General features: G+C 44.6%; 1 protein-coding gene across 1 annotated transcript in view; it reads left to right on the plus strand.

Annotated features, from left to right (window-relative positions):
- Positions 1–3975: 3975 nt before the first annotated feature.
- FBXO28 (F-box protein 28) overlaps positions 3976–26672 on the plus strand; it is a 40360-nt gene continuing 17663 nt past the window's right edge. Inside the window, exons 1-2 of the mRNA XM_089685067.1 lie at positions 3976–4156; positions 23888–23997. Of these exons, the coding sequence (XP_089541193.1) occupies positions 3995–4156; positions 23888–23997 (272 nt within the window). The 5' untranslated portion in view covers positions 3976–3994. The remainder of the gene's footprint in view (positions 4157–23887; positions 23998–26672) is intronic.

Raw genomic sequence — 26672 nt, forward strand, 5'->3', positions numbered from 1 at the left:
GGGCAATCTGGCGCTATCTGGGAGGGGCGCTAACACTATCGGAAGTCGCCAGCGACACTGATACAGTGATCAGTAAAAATTGGTTCACTGATCAGTGACACTGGTGACAGGGCAGTGAAGGGGTTAACTGGGGGGGGGGCGATCAAGGGGTTAAACGGGATTACTGGTGTACTGGCGGGCAAACTTGCGCTATCTGGGAGGGGCGCTAACTCTATCGGAAGTCGCCAGCGACACTGATACAGTGATCAGTAAAAATCGGTTCACTGATCAGTGACACTGGTGACAGGGCAGTTAAGGGGTTAACTGGGGGGGGAGATTAAGGGGTTAAATGGGATTACTGGTGTACTAGTGGGCAATCTGGCACTATCTGGGAGGGGCGCTAACTCTATCGGAAGTCGCCAGCGACACTGATACAGTGATCAGTAAAAATCGCTTCACTGATCAGTGACACTGGTGACAGGGCAGTGAAGGGGTTAACTGGGGGGGGGCGATCAGGGGGTTAAATGTAACCTAGGTGTGTTCTAACTGTTAGTGTAGTGCTTTGTACTCACTTTTACTGTGTCTTCTTCTCTGTCTGGAACGGAATGTGTCCAGGCAGAGAAGAATGACATCATATCCTGCCCTGTGTAAATGTCAACACAGGACAGGATAGGACAGGGACCGATCATCTAATTTCAGCCAGAAATCACTGGCTGAAATCTAATGATTGATCCCTCCTGGATCGAATCGTGTCACCCGCGGGTCGGCGGGAGCGCGCGCGCGCGTGCCCCCTACCCGCGAAAGTGTTGGGAGCGCGGAGCCCGTTTTAAAACATGCTTTTGCGCTCCACTGCCGCCCTGCACATGCATATATACAGTGGCAGGGCGGCAAGCGGTTAAGTTTCTAACCTTTTTTTTAAAATTAACTTTATTGCTATCACATAGGGGACAAATAGTCCTCCATGCCATAACATAATTGTAGTGACAGGCTGTCTAGACGTCAGGGATCTGAGGGCCGGGTTCACACCATAAAAGGTGCGTTCAGGCGCACAGCTTCGCACATTCCTGCGCAGTGTGTTTTTAAGAGCCCATTCATTTCAATGAGCTGATGAACGTGCAAACCTTACGAAGGGCATGGCTTTTAAAATTGTGCTGCACCAATTACATGAAACCATGCGTTTTGGTGGACCCGAACATACCCAAGTTTATGATAGACATGGGGGTGTCATCAACCCCTTGGTGCCGGTGCCTCCCAGCCCTTTAAGGGTTTCAAAAGCCGGGAGGCAGGGCAGGGTTTTAGAGTCAAGTGACCGCCGTGATTCGCTGTCACATGATCGGGAAAGGTCCTGATCGAAAGAGGAGATTGGGACCTTTCCGTGAGTACTGGACATGTGTGCTGGAAGCGCGCAGGGCACGCTCTCTCAGCACATATGTTTTTCTTAATTGCAAACAAATGTGCGGCCGCTCGGTATCAAGGCCCAGACGCCGGGAGGCCGCACATTTGCATGCGGCCGGTGCGAAGAGGTTAAGGATGAATGGTACCTGTGCATGTCTGCAGCTGGCAGCACATTCCCATGTAGAGCGGGAAAATGTGCGATGTTGGGCATTCCTGCACCACAATTGTTGTTACCCGGCCCTAAGAGAACATCAGGAGTCAACAATGCCTTGAAAAAGTATTCATACCTCTTGAAGTTTTCCACATTTTGTCATGTTACAACCAAAAACGTAAATGTATTTTATTGGGATTTTATGTGATAGACCAACACAAAGTGGCACATAATTGTGAAGTGGAAGGAAAAGGAGAAATGGTTTTCAACATTTTTTACAAATAAATATCTGAAAAGTGTGGTGTGCATTTGTATTCAGCTCCCTTCATTCTGATACGCCTAACTAAAATCTAGTGGAACCAATTGCCTTCAGAAGTCACCTAATTAGTAAATAGAGTCCACCTGTGTGTCATTTAATCTCAGTATAAATAAAGCTGTTCTGTGAAGCCCTCAGAGGTTTGTTAGAGAACATTAGGGAACAAACAGCATCATGTGGGGCAAGAAACACACCAGACAGGTCAGGGATAAAGTTGTGGAGAAGTTTAAAGCAGGGTTAGGTTATAAAAAATATCCCAAGCTGTGAACATCTCACAGAGCACTGTTCAATCCATCATCTGAAAATGGAAAGAGTATGGCACAACTGCAAACCTACCAAGACATGGCCATCCACCTAAACTGACAGGCCGGGCAAGGAGAGCATTCATCAGAGAAGCAGCCAAGAGGCCCATGGGAACTCTGGAGGAGCTGCAGAGATCCACAGCTCAGGTGGGAGAATCTGTCCACAGGACAACTATTAGTCGTGCACTCCACAAATCTGGCCTTTATGGGACAGTGGCAAGAAGAAAGCCATTGTTGAAAGAAAGGTATAAGAAGTCCCGTCTGCAGTTTGTGAGAAGTCATGTGGGGGACACAGAAAACACGTGGAAGAATCTGCTCTGGTCAGATGAGACCAAAATTGAATTTTTTGGCCTAAAAGCAAAACGTTATGTGTGGAGGAAAACTAACACTGCACCTCACCCTGAACACACCATCCCCACCGTGAAACATGGTGGTGGCAGCATCATGTTGTGGGGATGCTTTTCTTCAGCAGGGACAGGGAAGCTGGTCAGAGCTGATGGGAAGATGGAGCCAAATACAGGGCAATCGTAGAAGAAAACCTGCAAAGGACTTGAGAATGGGGAGGAGGTTCACCTTCCAGCAGGAAAACGACCCGAAACATACAGCCAGAGCTACAATGGAATGGTTTAGATCAAAGTATATTCATGTGTTAGAATGGTCCAGTCACAGTCCAGACCTAAATCCAATTGAGAATCTGTGGCAAGACTTGAAAATTGCTGTTCACAGACGCTCCCCATCCAATCTGACAGAGCTTGAGCGATTCTGCAAAGAAGAATGGGCAGAAATGTCCCTCTCTAGATGTGCAAAGCTGGTAGAGACATCCGGGGGGTGAATACAAATGCCGCCACACTTTCCAGATATTTATTTGTAAAAAAATTTGAAACCCATTTATCATTTTCCTTCCACTTCACAATTATGTGCCACTTTGTGTTGGTCTATCACATAAAATCCCAATAAAATACATTTACGTTTTTGGTTGCAACATTACAAAATGTGGAACATTTCAAGGGGTATGAATACTTTTTCAAGGCACCGTATGTCTCCTCTGCACTCCATTAACTCCTTGCCCAGCCACAGCAGCCAGGGAAAGTGACAGCAGAATATGGACTGACAAAATCTGTATCACTTCCAGGTTCTTTTTAGAAAGAGGAAAATAGTGAATGTGCATTTGCTGGTCTCCTTCTCCTCTACCCACTGCCGTGTGGGCCCCGGACCAGCAGGTGGGATAGTGGGGTACAGGAAAACATGGCAAGGGGAGGGTTACCTGTTCAGGGGGCTCCATCTTAAAGCCAAATGTTGGTGTGTGTAAACCCCCTTCCCCTGCCACATATCGATGGCAGCAAAAGGACTAAATACAGCATTGGAAGCATTTTGTCAACACTTCCTGTAGTGAGCAAAGCTGCTCTGAGACCTCAATGTTATCATTCCTGCCTGCGTGCTTTACAGAACACCTCCCCCCTATGTCATGAAGATGGGGAGAGGAGGAGGTAGTCTGTAGTCCTAACACACTTTCTGTTCTAGGGTGACAACGTTGCTCCTCCATAGACAAAGTGCACTGAGTGTTGTCACCCCAGGACAGGAAGTGGGTCACTGGCAGGTAAAGGGGAAAAATATGCTGACATAATGTAACTGAGCAGCCAGAAGATGTGAGGGCGGGTAACCCGCCAAATATCTTTATTGGTTTTGTGTTTCCATCTTGTGTCCCCCCATAGAGAAGCCCTCCACAGACAGGGCAGTACGTTCTACCCCCAGACACAACGCAGCCCCGCCCCCTCTGTATTAGGACGGCGGCCGCCTCAGTGGCGGAAGTGACGTCAGCCGGGGGCGGGTGTTTGCGCTGGAGGAAAAAAGATGTCGGCAGCCGGGGAGGAGAGGGGGAGCGAGTGCGGTCCGGGGGGCTCCTCGTCCTCCGGGGGGTCCCAGCAGTGCAGCACTCTGCTCAACCTCCCCATCGTGGCCATCGAGAACATCCTGAACTTCCTGAGCTACGATCAGATCAGCCAACTGCGCCTGGTGAGAGAGGGGAGCCGGCCGGGAGGGGGCGCTGTGCCTGCTTAACCCTTCACTGCATTCCCCTCCCCCCACCTATCTATCCAGGAGCTCAGCCCACTGCACCCCCTCCCCCAATGCCCCGTCAGCTGTCAGGAGGAAGAACCTACTACCCCTTCTTTCCTCATAATAACCCCCGAGACCTGCTCCTCCCCAATGCCCCCTACACCTGTCATGGGGCAATACTTCTCACCCCTCCCCCTCATACCCCTTACAGGAAGCTCTGAACACTGCACCCCCCCACCTGCTGTGCTGTATATTTACCTCCCCTCACCTGCTGTGCTGTATATTTACCCACCTTCATAATACCCTCTGCACCCTCCAGCAGCCAATACTTATCACCCCCCTTCCCATAATACACCCACCTACCACTGACAGAGGTGCACACCCCCACTGCTCTGTATTACCCATCCCCCTTGAATAACCCCCCTGCACCTGCCATAGAAGAGAATATATATTGTCCCAGTTCTGTGTTCCTTACACTTTCCCCTCCCCCTATCTTGCAATCCTTTCTTTCCCACTGTAAAATGTGGACGCCACCTTTTTTCCCCCTTTTATATAGACTGGGGGCTGTGCCCAGAATGTGGCATAGCCTGGGGGGAGGGGCCTGCTTCCTGCAAGTGGCATAACCTGTGGGGAGGGGCCTGTGTGTGGCATAGCCTGGGGGGAGGGGCCTGCTCCCTGCAAGTGGCATAGCCTGGGGGGAGGGGCCTGCTCCCTGCAAGTGGCATAGCCTGGGGGGAGGGGCCTGCACATGGCATAGCCTGGGGGGAGGGGCCTGCACATGGCATAGCCTGGGGGGAGGGGCCTGCACATGGCATAGCCTGGGGGGAGGGGCCTGCACATGGCATAGCCTGGGGGGAGGGGCCTGCACATGGCATAGCCCGGGGGGGGGCCTGCTCCCTGCAAGTGGCATAGCCCGGGGGGAGGGGCCTGCTCCCTGCAAGTGGCATAGCCTGGGGGAGGGGCCTGCAAGTGGCATAGCCTGGGGGGAGGGGCCTGCAAGTGGCATAGCCTGGGGGGAGGGGCCTGCAAGTGGCATAGCCTGGGGGATGGGCCTGCACGTGGCATAGCCTGGGGGGAGGGGCCTGCACGTGGCATAGCCGGGGGGAGGGGCCTGCACGTGGCATATCCTGGGGGGGAAGGGCCTGCACGTGGCATAGCCTGGGAGGAGGGGCCTGCTCCCTGCAAGTGGCATAGCCTGGGGGGAGGGGCCTGCTCCCTGCAAGTGGCATAGCCTGGGGGGAGGGGCCTGCTCCCTGCAAATGGCATAGCCTGGGGGGAGGGGCCTGCACGTGGTGGGGCCTGCACGTGGCATAGCCTGGTGGGAGGGGCCTGCACGTGGCATAGCCGGGGGGAGGGGCCTGCACGTGGCATAGCCAGGGGGAAGGGGCCTGCACGTGGCATAGTCGGGGGGAGGGGCCTGCACGTGGCATAGCCAGGGGGAGGGGCCTGCACGTGGCATAGCCCGGGGGGGAAAGGGGCCTGCTCCCCGCCTGGGGCACAGCCTCGGGGGGAGGCGGCCTGCTCCTCACATGTGGCATAGACTGAGCGCCTTTAGTGGGGTTTATCAGGAAAGTTACTGGCAGAGACAGAATCTGACTAGTAAAGCCTCGCTCCAGTCATTTAACAAAGCATTTGCAACCCAACAACAGTTTTGCCTGTGGTTTGCAATCCCTTTCCTACAATATAGGACATCAAGCTGCAAAAGGTTTGCAAACATTTGTAACCTAATTTCTGGTGTGTTTGCAGTAGTTTTTTTTTTTTATTTCTTTATTTAGGTATCCTGTACACTTTAGAGACTCTGTGACTTTTGTAAAGGGTTCGCTCCTCCCCAGCTATACTCGCCTTATCTGCGCTCCATCACAGCTCATGCCTCCCCAGCCTCTGAAATCCAAGGATGCTAAAAGTAGTAGTGATGTCACTTGACTGGTCCTGTAACAGTTCTTGGGCCTTGCGGGTGGCTAACAAAATGGTAGGAGATGCATACTCGGAAGCACCAGGTATTGTGGATGAAAGCAGGAGTGGTAAGGTGAGTATAGGGTGCTGGGGGAACATTTACAAAGTTACTAACACTTTGGCCTGGATAGGTGGGATGACAATGTTTCTTTAAAGCAGAATTCCACTTAGAATATTTTTTACAATGCAGTGCATGGATCAGCTGCTCGTCTTTTCCAAGGGTGAGGACTAAGCTCATACTCATCTGACCCACCAATCCTATGGAAAACCGCGCTTCCTTTACGGTCCAGGGGTGGACTGTTCCTGTCTGTGGAACGTGCATTGAGCGTGCTGACGTCAGGAACAGCCCAGTTACCTGACCACGGAGGGGGGGAGAAACAAGCCGAAAGGACCGGTCTTGTGCGGGGAGGATGGGCAGGTCAGGTAAGTATATCTTCAATGTCCTGTCCCCTAGAACAAAATGAGCGATTGACCCGTGCAGTGCTGGCACAGCACCTCTGCACGGGCCAAAACATTTTTTCCTGGATTTATGTTTTTAAGAACATTTGTGGCGAGAGAAATACAAGGGTTTGCATTGCTGACATCCTGAGAATACTCAGCTGCCTGGCTGTCTTGACTCAGTGGTTTTAATTCTTACACTGACATGAAAGCAGTATAAATAGTTTTGGCCTTCACAGGCTGCATTGTTGTCCCAAACCAGTGACTTGGAACAAATGTGCAGTTTGCATTTTCAAAAGATCAACAATGGCAGCCTAACAATCCTACATCATTCTCTTGGTTTCCTTTATGGTGATCCTATCATAATAGACGGCCATTGCTGACTTTTCCCTTTAAGTTTCATACGGCTATCTAGCTGGCCCTTCCACTTCCATTTGTTGATACAATAACCAGGAACAGGCACAGGCTTTTATTTATTTTTGTGAACATTTGGACAACTAGCATTTTCAGGTCAACAGCGACCATCCACAGGCTTACTTTAAAGGATAAATTCTCCTTTGTAAAAAAAAAAAAATTAAAAAATGCACATCTTTTTGTAGGTAAAAAAAAATGTACAGTTATTTTTTTTAGTAGCCTGTTTCACATCTACAATCAGCAGATTGTGGGTGCAATCTCAGGCTCCTGCAGATTGTCAGTGTAGCAGGCAGGCAGTTACTGAATGACAGGAAGCATCGGTAAACTGCCTAGAGTGCTCATCAGCGCCACGGTAGTTCATTGAGCACTGCAAGCTGTCAGTCGCAATGGCCGATGTTGGTTGTAGTTCTCCCATTCACAGAACTGTGTGAATGAATGACATGGCTGGGTAGGTGAAGCTTCGCGTGGCCACGGTGGTTTTTTTTTTTTTTTTCCTAAATTGTAACAGCAGGTGTGGGGAGAAGATTCCCTGCCCGCTGTGACAACAGGGGATTTGTGAGGTGTGGGGGCTGCTGCATCAGTAACATGTTGCATGTTACACCCTGAATACAGGTGTAACATGTTAGAACCTTTGAACTTATTTAAAGTAGAACTATGACCTTCCACTAAAAAATGTTGCACAGTAAGTACATCTGCACTTGCGTTTCCTTAGTCCTGCAAACGTCCACAAATACCTGTTTCTGCCAGTGAAATCCATCTAATTCAGCTTCCTGTGATGGAGTGGCAACTATGCTTCACTGCTCCTGAATTCAGAGCAGGGTTGTCGCATTTATGTAGGCTTCTCCTGCTTGTTGAATTGACAGCACTGCCTCTGTAGCGGAAATTTTCCACTGTGAGCTGCAGTGTCTGGGAGGAGGAGTGTGTGAGATGCAAATCTGTGACTGAATTTGAAATTTGTTTAGTTTCTTGTAGTGGAGCCTTTAGATTGTGGTGGAGAAACTGTGGCCCTCCAGCTGTAGCGGAACTACAAGTCCCATCATGCCTCTGGGGAATCATGCTTGTGGCCATGAGTCTTGCAGTGTGTCATGGGACATGTAGTTCCACAAGAGCTGGAGGGCTGCAGTTTTCCCACCCCTGCATATGTCCTTTAGGAAGTAGCCTTGAGCAGCCAATGTGGTGGATAATGAATCAAGCTGTGATCTGCAGTAAATCTGCCTCATTTCTCCAGTTTTCAGCTACTGTTCTGCAGAGTTAAAGGATAAGTTCATCTTTGGGAACAAGTTATATGCTTCACCCGTTTTTAGGAGACCTGCATGGCATCGGTGATCTACGGATCGCTGGTGCAATGCTTTTCAGAATCCTGTAGACAAAAATAATAAATGCACATTTTTTTTTTACCTGCAAAAAAATGTGCATTTATTATTTTTGTCTAAAAGGTCAACTTATCCTTTAATATATCCTCCCCCTCCTTCCACAATATGTTTGCCCTTTTCCCCAGAATTATGACTCCTGAGATGAAATTCATAGGCATGACTAATATTACTACATCATTTCCTTTTATCCTCCTAATAAGGTCTCCTTTGGAGGGATCAGCCAGCCGTCTCGGGTGAAGGTGTACTAAGGGTCTCTTCACACGGGCACCATCACATTTTTGTGACTGATGAATGTGGATTCAGATTACATCAGTTTGCACAACTGTCTTCAGTTCAGTTTACATCAGTTTATATTCATTTAAATCTACATCAGCCTACATCTGCTTTTGCATCAATTTTTTGTTAAGCCCCGATCACGGGCTGGGCTCCATTTATATCAGCAGGAGATCTGTCCACTGATCAGAGCAAAGCAGGCAGATGACACTTCCCTGTCTGCTCTGTTTATGCAGAGGGGACACATACACAAGCCCTTCTGCTGTATGGGCAGCCTGGTGTAAACAGACTCCGCAGTCTATTTACACCCAACTACCCTCTGATCCGCCTGAAGTGTTTTGTTTTTTTTTCAATCGGATTGGAGGTAGGTGGGTGTAAAGGGGCACAAGTCCTTTTACACCCACCAGTCTATAGGGATGAATGGAGGGTCCGATATGGTCCGCCTGAAATACTGACAGGAAGACCTGATCAGACCCTTTGTGCGAAAGGGGCCTTCATTGTTGCAGAAACAAATCAGGTGACAAAAGTATAAACAAAAAATGTTCCTTTCCATAAAAATGGACATAAAGGGATATAAATGGATAGCGTTCGTTTACATCCTTCAGATCTGTCTAAATGGAAAAGGACCTGCCTTGTTCTGGTTAAAAAGAAAGACACAAATGTAAATGGATCACCATCCATTTACATCCGCCTACCCTGGACGTACATTGTAGTTCTGTCTGGATCTGTCTGAAAAACTGACTGAACACCCTTGTGAAAGGGCCCGTAGAGGTCTGCGTAGTAATGGTCGTGGAAATGTATCAAATTTGTTGCAATGCCCTGCAAAACAGTAGCCATGAGATAGATTTATGCAGGCCATAGACGGGTCAAAAACCGTCCGTTTAAAAAAAAAAAAAAAAAACTAAAAATCGGTCGTCCAATAGGCCGACATTACCACCATAGGTAAAAAAAATCAGCCAATTTTCGGCCCGTCTACGGTCAGCATTTAATTACGTCTGTCCCTTGCAGAGAGCTCCACTATTATATTTGACATGAAAAAGTATTGCGGTTGCAACAATGTATCCATTTTGGATACAGATGTTTTTATTCGCATACAAATAGATACATTGTTGCAACCGCAATATTTTTTCATGTCAAATATAATAGTAGTCTGGAATTCTTCTTTTTCATCTTCGTCTTTTTCCTTTTTCTTCTTCTTGCAGGCCACGGCTCGTGTGCAGATTTTTTATCGGTAAAACGATCGGCCGATTTGCCCATCATCGCCGGAAAAATCGGCCGATCAGCAAAATTGGCCAATTTTTTTCCAACTTTACCGATTAAAAAAAAAAAATGTGCCAAAACCCCAAAAAACGGCTGACCAATTAACCCACTAACGGTGCAAAAATTGGCTGATTTTTTTTTTTTTCTGGCCGAAAAATCGGCTGATTTTCAACCCGTCTATGGCCTGCATAAGGTTTGGTTCACACTACTGCAACCCACGATGTGACTTTCCCTGGTGACTTCGGTACGACTTTGATGCGCAATTTTCATGCTATGTAACTTTGTTAGGGTAATCTTCCTGTAATGTCAGATTCAGATCCCATCAATATAGATGAGGATCCAAATTGGAAGTGTCTTCTATTAAAGTCTATGGGCACAAGTTGAATAGAAGTCGCCTTGAAATAGTACAGGAACCTTTTCTAAAGTTGTAAAGGAGTGGCTTCAGTAGTGCTAATTAAGACAGTTCTCATTGACTAACATGGGATTTCACTTGTCATGTGCCTCGGGGTCTCACAAGTTGGATCCTAAGTTGCTGCAGTGTGAAGTGAGCTTAAGGGCTTGTTTACACCAGATGCAGTCAAGTGCATTTTTAAACCCAGTAAGCATGCATATGTAAGAATGTGTATTTCACTGAGTCTCCATAGTTTCCATGATTGTGCTTTCTGTGCATTAAAAAAAGAAGTAGCGCACGTTGCATTTTTTGCACGAAGAAACATCACAAACTCCTGTAGATGCAATTCCTTGAAGGAAAAAAATTGCACCTCAAACACACTGCAAATATGACAAAAATGAACCACAATTAGGGCTTGTTCCCGCTAGCTTTGCTCTTCGACAGGCAGTGAGGAGTCGATGTATTGCATTGCATGTGGTTGCGGGGCGCTTGCAGAACAGCCCCATTCACTTGAATGGACTTTGCTCAGCTGGCGTTATGCCCACCGAAAGCAACGGGACATAATTCCTGCCTGTGTACACCACCTGCTGCTGTAGCTAAAGGGAGAGTGTTTAAAAATGCGGCTCAACCGCTAGTGTGAACAAGTCCTAAAAACGCATGTAAAGGAATATACAGAATTGCACATTGAATGCAGTAAATGTAGTATTGCAGATTGATTCATATGCCCATCTGCTACTCAGAAATAGCACTTCTATAAATCATGCCGCTCACCACTACGGCCAGGGCACACCCCTTGTAGTTTGCTTATTGGTGACTACAGAAGTGCACGTTGCTGCAGTAAAGTGTATGTTGGTGCAATGGCAGTGAATGCAGAAAAGTGGCAGGGACAAGAGACGTTATTTATTATTATACAGGATTTATATAGCGCCAACAGTTTGCTCAGCGCTTTACAATATAACGGGAGACAATACAGCAACAATACAGTTCAATACAAGAGGGATAGGAGGGCCCTGATCCTTGGAGCTTACAATCTAGGAGACTCTTACTCTTTGATTTCCCCACCCCGGTGATGTAATTCTGGTGTGACGGGTTAATGGAGCCAACGGAGCTGTGACAAGCATTTCACAAGAGTGCCTGACTATTGCCAGCCATAGATGGTTTGAAAATTGGCCGATTTTTCATCCGAAAGATTAATTGGCCGATTTTCGCACTGTTAGTGGGTTAATTGGTCGGCTGGTTTTGGGGTTTTTTGCACTTTTGGATTATCGATCATGTTGGAAAATTTGTGGAAAACGACCGATTTTCACGGCAATGATGGCCAAATTGTCTTATCGTTTTAACGAAAAAAATGTACGCATGAGCCGTGACCTAAAAGAAGGAACAGAAGTTTTGGCTGTTATATGGGGTGAACTTTATGACTTGGTCGGCCGATTTTTGTAATCGTTGGTGGTTACGTCGGTTTAACGAACGACCGATTTTTCGTTTGTTCGAAAAAATGTGCGGTTTTCGAGCCGTCTATGGCCTGCATATGTCTGCCCTTTACACCCAGCTCCTCCATTCATGAAAGCCATACTACTACATCTTCTAGGAATGAAACAAGGTCTACGAATGGAGGACTCATGGATGATTGATTGAAAGGTCCACCTCCTCCATTCGTAGGGGCTGTAGTACCAGTTTTTATGAATGGAGGAGCGGGGTGGAAAGGGCGGGCATAGTCAGGCACTCTTGATGAGTGCCTGTCACAGCTCTGTCAGCTCCAATAACCCCCCCCCCCCCACACCGGAAGACTGTGGTATCAGGGATGGGAAAGTTGGAGGAGCAGGATTTCTACAAAAAGAGGAGAAAGCAGTACGGCATTCACATGGCATCAATCAAAAGTAATGTCCCTTGTGCTGATTTTTTTTGGGGGGGACTGAGGTTTTAAGTGAAAAACATCCATAAGTACAGTGCTAAATCCACAACTAATGTTTTCAAATCTTGCCGAGCTGACTGTCCAGGAGTGCAGGGAAGTGTTTGCAAGCACACCAAACTGTTACAAATGAGAGACATTCAAACTAATAAATCCACCTCACTGTGTTTTACTCTCTCTGAACCTTGCCTCTATTTTTGCAGAAGGGTGACTGCAGGAGGGGAGAGGCATTCTGCCACCCCCCCAACTCTGGGTTTTTCACCTTATCTCACCTTTCACTAAATCCTATTCCCCCATCCCCAGAGTTTCTATCCATGAGGCGCTCCATTACACAAAGCAGGGGCTAATGGACTGCATCTACCTATATCTGTGCACAATGTATGCTACAAAATTTGATCTGCACAATCTTTCCCTCCCATGACATACAAAATACATGACTAGGGCATCACGTTTATGTCCTGAACAGCATCTTTAATCCTAGCATTGTTAGACCGTTCCAAGCAAGATACAATATTGCAGGGCAGTCCTTTGCAAATGAAAAAGGCACCAAAGTTTTCTGCTCAAAGACAAAATTGCACTTTTAGAATTCTTTCACATTTGTCGTGGAGTTTGGTGCCCTCTGAAAAGAAGTCTGTTTGGATCACTTTTCAGAGAGTATTTAACAGGCGGTGAGGTGGTTATTGCTTCCTTACCTATAACTACCACACAGCAATCGCTTGCACTGCACATGGTTACAGCACTGCTCCATTGAACTCAGTGGGAGAGGTTTACAAAAAGTGATGCTTGTCAAACTCTGCACCTTGATTTAAAAAAAATGCAGTGGCATGTGAACAGCTCTGTCTGGCTGTTATTTTACAGTTTGGGTGAGGGGGTGCTAAAACTGTGATTCAGCCTTTCGTTTTTACCGGCCCCTGATTGCGCATCTGAAAGAGACCTAACTCTGCACCCGAAATGAAAATGCTTAAAAACATTGTGGCTGCAGCATATGAACAAACCCTGTCTGGTTCCTAGTTTACAGTTTGGGCGGGCAGCAAAATCGTGGCTCAGTTGCTTGTTTTCTCTTTCTCTGAAAGGGACCCTTTAATATAAGGACCAGTTCATACCTTTTTACTGAACCACACAGGAACATAGTCCATATTCCTGTGTGATTCAGTGCAGTGCGTTTTTTTGGTTTTTTTTGGGGTTTTTTTCAGCCCAATGATATGAATGGACTGGATCGCACCAAAAGTAGTGCATGCGCTACTTTTAAAAACGCACTGCAACCTGATCTCATGGTAATGTGGTACTGTGCAATCTGGTAAAATCTGACACACGTACACTTAGTCTGTTTTGATCGCGGTGCAGGAAACGCACACAGAATGTTTCCCAAACCGTGTTCTGGTGTGAATGAGGTCTAAATGAAAATAGGTAACAGAACTTCAAATTTATAAAGTTCTACATTACATGTGATTTCTTTTTTTCTTTTTCTTCTTCTTAAACCACTTCTAGATTGTATGTGACTCGATGAACCACTCGGTTTTTTTCTGCCGTCTCTTTTCTGTTTCAAAATGTCACTCATGTGAATTTAATATTCAATAACATTGTAATGTTTTATCTTTGAATGGAAGATCTCTGTGCAATCCCCATTAGTAGGACAGCAGCATAAAGTGAGAACAATAGTGCAGGAATGTTGCCCAATGTCTCCTACAACATCCACAGCTCCCTTTTATCCTTTTATTGGTATAGTATGGGAGGATGTATACCCGGCCTCATCTAGAATGGCAGCATGCAGCTCCTTCAGTTAGAAGACACCCAGGTAGCCTCTGTCCTTGCAGCATCTGTAGAAAGATACACAGCAGGCTGTCATTGTTCCTATTTCTGAAATGGGGACATCTTTGAAGGGACCTCTGATACCGCTGCAGAGGGGGCTGAAATTACTGCACTTTCCTTTTCAGGCTCCAACGCAGTAAGAATTCCCATTGCCCTGTTTTTTATCCCAGGGGTAGTGTCTCTGCAGTTATAGGGATATTTTCATCAATTATTTTATTTCAACAAGTAAGATGATTTACCCCAGTTGTTTTCCCTGCAGTAGGCTGCGGTGAGGTTGGTGCCTGTAATGCACCCAAAAGTAATCGTCATTTTTAACGGTACATTCACACTTGCAAATGCACCCTGATGGCGATTACATGCGAGAAACCCCAGAGGACGTTCCTGCGATTAGCTGAGTGTAGGCAGCTCCATTGAAATCAATGGGGGGCTGCTGACTCTCGCAGCTAATCTTCTCCTCTTGCATGTGATCGCTGCTTGAGTGGTTACATTTGAATGGGTGAGATTAGCTGCAGGAGCGATCAGCCACCCCATTGCTTTCATTGGAGCTACCTACTCTCAGCTGATCTAAGGAAGCCCCGGTGGGATTCTCACATGTGATCACCAGTAGGGTGTATTCACAGGGTGAACCCTAAAGGCCATTTTCACTTTTGCAGTCAAATTTGAGAAACCCCTCCCTATATTTTTTTGCTCCTATTCACAGCACAAATATTTTATCTTTCAATATTTTTATTGAAAAATTGGTATACACAGAAATAGAAACATTGCCCACCTACATGGTGAGATGGGGTGAATATACATATTCATAAAATTTATAGGCACGTGAAAAAACATTAGTTGATGATGTTGTAAACAGGAAACACCAAATCCCCACAGGGTAGCAAATGTTCCATCAGTCAGTAAACATAGGCAGTTCCATATAGATTTAACAACAATAAGAAAACCAAAAAAGAAGAAAAAGGATTAAAAATAAAATAATCGAAAGAAAAGATCCAGGATAAGTCAGGGGGGAGAAGGGTAGAGAAGAAGATTAAAAAAAAAAAGGGAGCGAGAGAGGGTCAGCCGTGGTATTAAGTAATAGAGATCTATCTGATCCGTGGTTCCCACGTCACCTCAAATCTAGAAGCATCATTATTGACAATGCTGGTATGTTTATCGTTTATCCTTACTAACAATATTTGAAATAATTCTTACTTTTCTTGTTGTTTTAAAGCAAGTTTATACAAGCTGGTGGGATTAGAGGTACAAACCTGGGGAAAGGAAAGCTAGGTGGGCATTTATGTTAGTAAAAAGGTGTCCAGCATTTTTTTTTTTTTATTTTTTTTTACGTTATTGCTATGTGAACTGAAACCTGTAATGAATAATAAAGTAGGTGTTATCCTGATTTGGCAGAAAAAGTAGAAATACACTTTAAAGATAGCATCATGCTATAGCACTGTGCCAGCTTCTTAGCTTCAGGCAACTTCAAAGTGGATTAGATGGTTTTCATCTCTTGCTTATTGGCAGTGTGCGTGTGACATTTTCTATTTTTTTGTGGAAAGGGCAGTTGTATGCATGTAAACTGCCTCCCCAAACAGTGGAACATGTACAATGTGCAGGGCCCATGGGTCCAAATGTAAACAATTTTGCACTTAATGTTGAATTACACTTCCAAAGCAAATTCAAGCATTTGGATCTCCAGGAGCACTATTTCCAAATGTGCAGGTATGCATAGCATTATGGTACATGTACTCAGCAGAGCGATCCCCTCCAACAGTGCTGCTCTCTGTCGCCGGTGCTTTCATCTTCACCTGGTCATCTTCTGGGTTTGGATTCTTCAGCCATCTTGATTGGCTGGGACGGAATGACGCAACTCTCATTCATGCGCACAGGAGTTGCTTCATCACAGAACAAATTCATGCTGAGACTGTGCACTGAGCTGCGCATGCGTGGTGCAATGTACAATTTAGAAAAAAGTGCTGAGAGACAGACCTACAGTTACTTGTAATAAAAAAACCAAAAAAAAACCAAAAGCCTACCTTAATAAAAAGGCTTTACATCTGCTTATGACACACACTTGCCTGCATCTTAAACTTCAGAGTGTTTTTGTATCATTGGCTTCAGTGAATGGTTCTCCCCAAGGAGCTTGCTGTTTATACTGATTGCTTCTTTCATAGAGAGGGATGCTTCTGCATTTAAATCACTTTATATGTATGCATGCAGTCACAAAGTACCTTTTCTGTTGGAAGAATGATGCAGAAGACCCATATTCATACAAATGCACTGCAGTGAATGAAAATGCACTTGAAGCGGAACTACACTGTATGTGAGCACCACAAACCAAAAGTGCTAATTTTTTTTTTTAATTCAAAGCAAACTCGCCCATCCATCTATGTGTCCATGCTTTTATTTTGCTGAAAATCACATTGAACCCCCCCCCCCTCCCCCTCCCAGCACTTCTGGCCGTGGCCATCTTGAGTAAGGGCAGATGATTCAAGTAGCATTTACTTCCTGCAATCCATCTGCCCAGGCAGGCAGGTGGGTGTGCTTAGCTGAGAAAACCCTTCCTGGGATGTATAACATCATATGCCTAGAAACCAGGAAGTGACTAAAGAAATGTAAACAATTTAAAACGAATAAATATACATTCCTATCTATTTGCTAATGCTAGCAGCATAAGGATTCAAAATAGTCCATGTTGATTTAGAGAATGAAGTTCTGCTTTAACCTGGGCCTTTGAGGGTTAAAACCTGGGAGCTGCCATTGCTGACTTGATTTTTAGAGCAAATCTGTGCTCTGGACAAGCAGGGCAAAGAAAAGGGCATCCTGTGCCTGTAGTTACCATAGATGGGAACGTGTCGGGTTAGAAATATATGTGCTGCCATTGGTGACAGCCAAGCTCTATAGAGCAATTGGAAGCCCAGGAGCTCCTGAGCTTAACACTGGGGGGGGCTCTGACGGTCACTGACAACCCGTGGTTCCAGCACTAGTGCCAGAAGGCGCCTGCAGAGACTGCCTGCCATTTTAAACCATGTTTGGGCAAATAGCCATTCTCATCCAACGTTTTGAAATTAACTCAAGGCAGATATAAAACGAGTAATGAAGTGTGTCCATTATTCCAGGGAGGCCACTAAATACAATTTCTGTAGTAGGTATAACCACAAATGTGTTATTTCAGACAGAGGAGTTGAAACTCTCTACAGACTTGTGAAGGGATGGGCACTGCTCAGCTGACCCCAGGAGTCCAGTATTGAGGAATGGCCTCAGCCGCCATTCTGGCTACGCCCGCTGACGCATTTCACCCTGCTTGGTCACAGAGGGACTTCATCCTGGACTGTGTCCAGAGCCAATCGCTGCACGGGTAATTACATGCAAGTGGCTGCAACTAGCTGTGGGAGTTGGCAGCCTCTCATTACTTTCAATGGGACTGCCTCCTGCAGCTAATTGTAGGAACTCCTGCTGGGCTCTCGCATGTAATCAGGGTGTGTTCGTAGGTATTGTATGAATGCACCCTTTAACTGCAACAAGAAAATTTCAGGTCACAAACCTGGCTTTGCTGTCTGGCAGGTCTGTACATTTCAGGACTGGATAGACACAAATCACAGATCCTTTGGCAGATAAAACCTCTCCTGTCTTGATTTTTCAAATCTGCATTTGACTCTTTTACCAGACGTTCTTTAGGTAGTAGAGTACCTTGGTGACAGCCCTGGAGCCTGCTCATTAACAGGACGTCAGCAGACGCATTGCCCATGACTTAGTCCTTGCAGGTTTCTTTTAGGATTTACATGGTTTTTCCACTCCGCTTTGGCATTCTTTTGCTTTCAGCTGAGTTTCCTCCTGAAACTGGTGTGGGTGTTCCAGCTGTGTTGCAGTCATTTAATTGGCCTTCAGCTGCCAGTTATGAAATAATGGAGAGGGCCATTCTGTCAATTGAGTTTTAGAAGAGAATATTAGGGATTTACTGAGGTTACTAAGCTTAAAGCAAGTCTGATGTATGGCTTAGCAGAGGAAAGGTTTCATCAGGTCTACATCACAATACAGACCAAATAGGCGATACTTTAAAATGCAGGCAGGGTCATATGTTCCTATTGAATAGCGATTTCTTATACTTCAGCCCAGACAATATGATTTCATGGGAAGTACTAAATTGCTGTAAAGTACTGCCCTGCACACAGTCTGGCTGTTCTTCTATGTAAGCCGGAGATGCACCTCTATAATTCTGATGTATTAGCTGTATTAATCCTCTGGTGAATGTAGAGGTTGATGGTATCGGTGATCCCTGCGCCCTGAGCCGGAGATTGATTGGATCTGCAGTAGGTACGGCTCTTCTCTTACCTCCCTGTCTCTAGCCGCACAATGGATTCATTCATAATACAGCTGATGCAGCGCTTTGCTGATTTGATTATGGCAAGCATGACAAATTGATCTTGAATTCTGAGTCGGTCAGTTGGTCTAAGAGCATGCAGGATCTTTTTAAAGAACATCTGCTAGTATAGCAGCCTATGGATTTCAGACGGCAAGCATCTGCTAATCTTTTCCATGAAATATGAGTCTACATACAGACTTTGCTTTGCTTGTTTAGTCGGAGAGAGAGTACTCTGGCCACAGGCTTCTCGGACTAATGTCTGATCAGCAAAGCAAAAATCACAGCTGCAAACACATTACGTGTTGTCATGTAAAGGCACCCCAGCCAATTATGGGTCCTAACTGTAAACTATGTAAGCCAGTCTCTTGTGATAAAACATGGTAAATAAATTGTGAGCAGGCACGTCTTTGAGGTTGCACCAACCTTTGTAAGGTACAGCTGAAGCTGAAAACCACCCCCAATGTTTTTGCATGAAGTCCAACAAAGCAAAAAACAATAGCTGCTCATATTTAAAGTGATTGTAAAGGTAATTTTTTTTTTTTTAAATGACAAACATGTCATACCTTCCTGCACTGTGGAGTGGTTTTGCACAGGCAGCCAGATCCTCTTCTAAGGTCCTCCTCAGGCACGCCTGGCCCTTCCATTCTGCCAAGTGCCCCCAGAGCAAGCAGTTTGCTATGGGGGCACCTGAGCAGGCTTTCCCCCTTTCTGCTGCTGTGTGTCTCGGCCCTTCCCCCCCACTCTCTCCTCACTGGCTGTGATTGAATGTAGTGAGAGCCAGTGGTTCCCGCTACTGTTTCTGGTAATGAGGAGGGAGAGACCCAGTACAACTGGGGCTGTCATGCACATCGCTGGATCAAGATGGGGCTCAGGTAGATAGAGGGGTTGTTAAAAAAAAAAAAAAAAAAAAATTGAGCTTTTATAACCACTTTAAAACTAGCAGTAAAGTTGCACCTGGGCAGGGCACTGCACAGAACAATACAGAAGTGCCTTGCCATGACAGTGTGGCTTCACATGCATTTCCAAAGAGCATACACTTGGCTTTTTTGCTCTTCCACCACTCTATCTGGAGTGAGGGAATATACATTGATTTAAGTTGCTGGAGTCATGGCTTAGACAAGGCTATGTACTCTGTATGACAGCGCTGATTGACCCAATGCTGTCAAGTGCTCCTCTATACCTGGAAGTATTTTGTGTTTTATTTGGGTAACAGTACTTAAACAGAATGGTGGTGGAATGAATGGTACGTGTATGCTGAGGGTACAAGATGTAAAGGTTAACTTCAAAAAAAAAAAATAAATGCGCTTTTTTCACATGTAAAAAAAAATATGCATTTACTATTTTTTTTTTTTTCTTTGTAGGAGCCTGAAAAGCATTACAGATCGTCTGTGCGATGCAGGGCTCCTGCAGACTGTCAGTGTAAGCTGTCTGCTCGTATGAGCAGTCTGTTACTAAAATGACAGGAGGAATCGGACTATGAGAGCACTCAACAGAGCATTGAGTCCACTGAGAACTACAGGCCATCAGCTGCAAAGGCTATCGGTACTTGTCGTTCACTCATTCATAGAACTCTGTGAATCGGTGACAGTTGTGTGGGTGCAGAGAGAAGATCCACAGCCTGCTATCACGGGGGGGGGGGGGGGGGGGGAGCGGGGAATGGTTGTCAGAGTACAGCAGGAGCGAAACATACATGTTCCATTCTGAAAACAGGTGGAACATGTTCCCAAAGGTGAACTTATCCTTTAAAGCAAACTTGTTGCTTGGCGAATTGTAGGTTTACTAAAATAAGAAAAAAAACTATCATGAGAGAAGGGCAGTCATTGCGGATTGTCTTCTCTTTCCTGGTTATGTTGACCCTCTGGCTTTAAAGTAGAACTCCTGCTGAAAATAATAAAATAAAAATTAATAGCCTATTAAAAGACAAAATAACAAATACAGCTTTTGCTGCAGTATTCACCTTCAGTATTTTTTGCTGGATGTTGTCCTCACTCTGATAGCCAGCGTCATTTAACCCACTTCTCTGAATCCAGGTCATCCTGGACCCGCTCCTAGACTGTGACTGGACAATGAATGGAGAGAAGAGCAACAGAGAGATGATCTCATCACTGTGCTATTTGTCTCCTCCTCAACCTGCTTGCCAACACATGAGCTGATTGGCTCCTTGTGCTGCTTCTTCTTGATAAGGTCCATCCCTGCCGTACGGGGACTGCAAGAGGCCAATACAAGGACAAAGTTAGGGACTTGCACCTATCGTATTAACAAAAAACGTTTTTGATAAAACCAATAAACTATTGGAACAGAAGAAGATTTTAAAGGAAAGGTACAAACAAGTATAACATCCACTTCTTGCTTTACTGTGGCTGATCAGAAAAGGTTACAAGTAGGTTGCAAGAAAAGAAAAACACAAAAGGGTGCACTCTCCTTGTGCATTACCATTGTAACAAATGAATTTATTAAACACATAAGTGGATACTCACAAAAAGATATTGAAAACAGACTTGGAGCCAAATTTATCAATCCCACACAATGGGGGTTCTGTGGTACAACTGCCCAGTTGGATTTGTTGATGCGTTTCGGGAGTCGCACTCCCTTCCTCAAAGCTTCAGCCATTCCAACCGGGCAATTGTACCACAGGACCCCCATTGTGTGGGATTGCTACATTTGGCTCCATGTCTGTTTTCAAAATCTTTTTGTAAGTATCCACTTGTTACATTTTTAATAAATTAATTTGTTACAACGGTAATGCACGAGCAGAGTGCATCCTTTTGTGTTTTTTCTTTTGTTAGTACCAAGATTCCCTGATCTTTAGGGGCTTCACCTCAAAAAGTGACAGACACCATTTTTCACTGTGGAGCAGGAAGATTTGAGCGCTGGTGACTTTTTTATTTTGGTAGGTTGCAAGAAACAGCTAACAGTCTGAAATGAACATCATTTATTTAAGCAAATAACAAAACTAGGTCCCCTATGAGAATTGGGGACATCAAGTACTCTACTGTTGTAATATTCCAAAAAAATAAGGATTTTTGTCAAAACCAATCATATAATATAATCAACTATGTCCTGTATGGCTCTGTGGATTCCCACCAACCCCCCCCCGTCCATAGTAGGGGGAAGGGAAATCTCACAGGGCTATTAGTTACCTGACTCTTCAATAAGCATAATAAAGAAGAAGGCAAAAGGATGTGGTAGGGGGGAGGAAGCGAAGAAAAGTAGTAGTGAAGGTGTGTACCCTCTATTCACGATATATGAATCCCTCCATCCCTATCAAGGGATTTGAGAGATATTTTATCCAGGGATCCCAGGTTTTCTCTAAGTAGGCCATCCTATTGTGGAGAATGGTGACCCATACGTCCATTGATCATTATCCACGTCAGTTTAGCCTTTAGAAGTCCAAAGGGGACCATAGGGGATTTCCATGACCGGACAATGGAGATTCTGGCAGCAGTGAATATGAAGGTAATCGGGCATCTCACATGTCTTGGTATTCCCTTCACCGGTCTCCCCAAGAGGGCCTTCTGTGGGGTCTTAATGAGATTCACCTGGGTAAGTGAATATATAAAATTATATGTGCGCATCCAAAACTGCTTTATTTGTGACAGGTCCACCATGTATGGAGGACTGTTCCCTCCTGTCTGCAACTGGGAAGCTCCCTGTACTGTGGACGCCAGGTGGGCTGATACTAAATACCACCATAGAAAAGATTTTATTATTTGCCTTGAATGTGTCATGATATGATTTAAAGTTAAATTGCGCCAGTTTACCCCATTCCGCTGTGTCCATTGTTTCCTTTAGATTTCGCTCCCATCTTTCCATATAGGGTAGTTTAATGGGGTCCTCATGCCATAATTCTTGGCGCAGGACATAGAATTCCAGGTCTGCCTCTGGCTTTCATCCACATCATGTGGCTAATTGTGGTAGATGGGCTGATTCTAGTTGCATCCACAAAGGGTTTGCATGTTGGGATTGGAAACGGACCAATGGAGCCAGTTGTGCCACGTAAAAGTATTTAAACAAATCTGGAACTCCCAACCCCTCCTTTTTCATTTTGGGATGACAAGTGTACTTCTGTTCACTCTGGGTCTTTTGTACCCCCAAATAAATTTTAGTACCTTTTTGTTGAAAAAGATGCAAGTCTGACCTATTAATCAAGATCAGTAGAGCGTGGAAAATATACAGAATTCTTGGCAAAATGTTAATTTTCACCGAGTACAGCCTACCGAACCATGAGGTGGGATGTAGGTTCCATTTGGATAGGTCATCCTGTAACTTGCATAGGGGCGGGTAATGCTTGCTGTATAGAGTGTCAATGGAAGGAGTTAATAAGATTCCCAGATAGGGAAGTGTATCCGCTTGTGGTAGGGAATGAATCATGCGGTCATTTAACATTAGGTTGAGAGCTGGGGATTTAGTATGTTTGACTTTAAGGCCTGAAATTGCCCTACATTTTGATAGGTCACTGTACAGGTTGGGTATTGAGGTGATTGGAGATGTTAGGAGCATTAAGAGGTCATCGTCAAATAGAGCAGACTTGTGTTCCCTGTCTCCTCATGGTATACCCTGAATGTTTGGGTTTTTTCTTAGTTTAATAGCCAGGGGCTCCAATGCCAAAAAAAATAGTATAAGGGACAGGGGGCAGCCCTGCTGAGTGCCTCTATGAATGGAGAGGTAGTCCGAGCTGTACCCCTTGAATGACAATCTGGCCCACATGATCGATGTATAATATGTCTTGTCAGGTTTTCAATCTGTGACTGCATTGGGGATGTGCTGTATTTCTTATACTTCTGTCACTTTGATGCCCAGAGAGAAAATAGGTATTCGGGTGTCATCAGTACAGAAAATCATTGACCGCAATAAAGAACTGTGTTTTTTCACTTTTGTCTGTGTCCTTGTTGGAAAGACTACCAGTCCCGTTCTGTCCTGATCATGAAGAGAAATCTCCCTATTAGGGACATAAATGGCAACAGAAAAAAAAACTGTCAGAGGCACTAACCTTTCCTTGCTCAATTCAAAACATATCATTTTGGAGTCGGGCCTTAAAGTAGTAAAGCAGGGAGGTCAGTATGACAGCCCAGCATCGTCAGGAGAGATTGGCAGTACAACATTTCTAGTTACTGTTTCATTAGTTCCTAGGCACTTCTCCATAGCCATAGTTTCCATACACATCACTGAGAACCACTAACAAGCCTGAAACTGTTGTATGAAGTGTGAAATAAATGGTTGTTTAATAGGTTGGGTATGGGCTGTAGACCAGAGGTTCAGGATGCTCCATTGACCAATAAATTGCATGGTTCCAACCATTATTCTAAAGTGAGGTGCCCCCAACCCACTTTTGTCTTTTTTTGTGCATTGAAAACGAAATTACAAAGATTTAGGCTCTACTGTGCTCTTTTGGTACCTTTCAACCTATCTCACTTTTAAAAATGTCCTTTTTTTTTTTTTTTTTTATTCCTTGTGGAGCTGGGAAAATTTGGAGGATTCCAGCACTGGTTAGTTCCTAGTATGCTTACATGTGCTCTTTGTGTTGTAGGTGTGTAAGCGTATGGATTTGGAGTGTCAGCGCATGCTCAACCAAGGATTCCTGCGGGTGGAACGCTACCACAGCCTATGTCAAAAACAAGTCAAAGCACAGCTGCCCAGGTGTGTACTTGCTGTATTGCTTTAGGATGCGATTGTTAAAGCCTAGCTCACTTTAAATAGTTTGTTTAGGCCAAGCTTGAATTCTATGAGCAGTGCTTAGCCTGACTCGATTTTGTTATGGCAGCAAACTGGAAGTCCCCATACTGCTGCTGGAACACAGGTCTTTATACTGAATGTAGATGATGCTACGTATAGTTTATACAGTGCTGACTGGATGCGTCAAAGCTGGCCAGGACTACAGGAATACACCGCAGATAAATAGTTAAAGGTATATAATGTGGAAACTGCCATTGCTTACCTCTCCTTCTGAAAATGACAGTTGCCTGGCTAGGAATTTAAAGTAGAACTAAAGGCAAACCCTTTTTTTTTCTTTTCTTCTTTTTTTTCTTCTTCATTATGGATAGAGTAAGGCAAGGTTATAACCCCTGTAAGGTTCATTTTTGACATGTGTCCCATTTCCATTTCCCTTAATTTCCTGTCCCATAGCCAAAACAGAAAGTGAGAGGAAATCCTTCCAAAGTGAGGGAATCCCTGGTTGTCACTAGGGTCACCAGAGCTCATGTCCCCATTGGAAGGTATCCCCAACATTATTCTGGGGACAACCCAAAATTTGGGATTTGTTTTTTACTTTCACATTTGGCGATAATGGTAAATGAGACTAAGAGGGTGAATCTCTAGGGACACAGACCGCAAATAAAACAATGAATGTTAGTGAATCACTTGTGATGCAATGCATGTGCATTGGAGGTCCATTGGATTGGTACGTTGGGGTGCCATTTAAATTTAATAGCAGCAAAACCTGCTAATGTAAGTAATGGGTGTAACCTGTGCATTACTGCAATGCAAAAGTGGGATTTTAAAAATCAAGCATTAATAGAATGGCAAGATACAGAATACTATCATGACACAGTACATAACATGAGTCAACGTAAAAGTGACTGCGATGCGAAACAGCACCAGTATAATGATTTCCATAGCAAGGACACACAGTAGCGTCGCGAGGTAAAGCATGAAGTTGTAAGACAGACAGGATTATAAGTAAAATATGAAATATACAATAAGGCAAGCAGACACCACATATAATCAGCCAGAGAAAGAAAGGTGTGTGTGGTGGGGGGGGGTGAATAATGCTAGTGGAGCATAGTGGCAGGCAATAAGTGAAACCACAAAGAGTGCATTAAACTCCCTTTCCGTACCTCATATTACGGTATGTTAGAATGAGCATGTTAATCAATATAAGGATCACACACATGTATGCAAAAGTGTGATTTAAATCTTAACATTTAACCTTTTCCCATGCTATCCAAAAATCCTGTTAAAATTAAAAAATTACCTGTTCTTTTCTTTTTTTTTTTTTTTTTTATCAAATACTTTTTTCTTAAGCTTTATTGACGTGAATATACAATGACATTTTTACTTGTACAAGAATATTTCCAGCATAGGACTTTTACAAATGCATACGACAGTGTTAGTGTGTTCATTACATGTAAACAGTTAACAAAACAAATAACCAAATAGAAATACAAACTCCATATGGCCAGTTACAATGGTAATCCTAGAGCAGGACAACAGTCCTAAGTTACTCCAAAGCATATTTACTCATGTGAGAGTGAATTGCCCTTTTACAGTCTCCCTTAATAACTGGCCCTGTTGACTTACAGTAAGGACCATGAAAGAAATAAAAGGGTAATATCTAAAGAAGCCTGTCCATAATCAACTGAGGGGGATATAAACCTGGGGTTTCCTAAATAGTCATACATTTCCTGGCATTATGTTTATTTCTCATGGATCAGTGTGGAGTGCACCTGGCCAATCCATTGTTGTAGAGGTGTAAGGAGACAGCGAGAATTGAGTTATTAATTTATTAGCAACAAAAAGAACTCTTAATATTGCAATAAATATAGGGGGTGTAAACATTTTCTCATCCAAGTCTCCCAGGAGACAAACAGGATCTTGTGGTAAGGGAGTATTAAATATTGAGGATATTGTTTGTAAAACTGTTGTCTAGTATCTGAAAAGCTGCGGGCATCTCCACAACATATGTATTAAAGAATAAGCTCACCTTCAAAAACCTTCATTTTTTGTAAAAAATGCACATCTTTTTGTAGGTAAAAAAAATGTGCATATATTTGTTTTAACTAGGAGCCTAGAAAGCATTGCACCCTCGATTAGCAGATTGCAGGTGCCATGCAGGACTATTGCAGACTTGTCAGTGTACCTCTCTGCTTGTACCTCGTACACACTGGCAGGAAGAACCAATGAGCTACCACCTTGCTCAACGGCGCAGTGGTAGTTCATTGAGAACTACAAGCTGACAGCCGCAAAGGCTGTTGGTACTTGTAGTTTTCCATTCACAGAATTCTGTGAACGAATGAGGCATTTTCTTTTTAAATAGCGCAAGCTTGTGGGGCTAGAAGATCCCCCTGCTAGCTGTTACTAGATGCAGTGGAGAGGGCGGCGGCTTCGGGAGTGGGAACATGTTATGTGTTCTACCCTAAAAATGGGTGAAACATGTTCCTAAAGGTGAACTTATCCTTTAAATCCTGCTCGTCTTTATTGCATTTGGAACAGATGGGGGAGTCGTGTCTTCCCCAGGAAGAATAATTGCAGCAATTTCTGTGAATTGGATAAAGTAGTGGGATGGAATCCAAAACTGCTTCCTATTTCTCTCCCTC

The sequence above is a fragment of the Staurois parvus genome, unplaced genomic scaffold, assembly GCF_062004578.1.
Source record: "Staurois parvus isolate SC_StPar_1 unplaced genomic scaffold, SC_StPar_1.0 ptg000362l, whole genome shotgun sequence".
In the NCBI taxonomy this organism is placed as follows: domain Eukaryota; kingdom Metazoa; phylum Chordata; class Amphibia; order Anura; family Ranidae; genus Staurois; species Staurois parvus.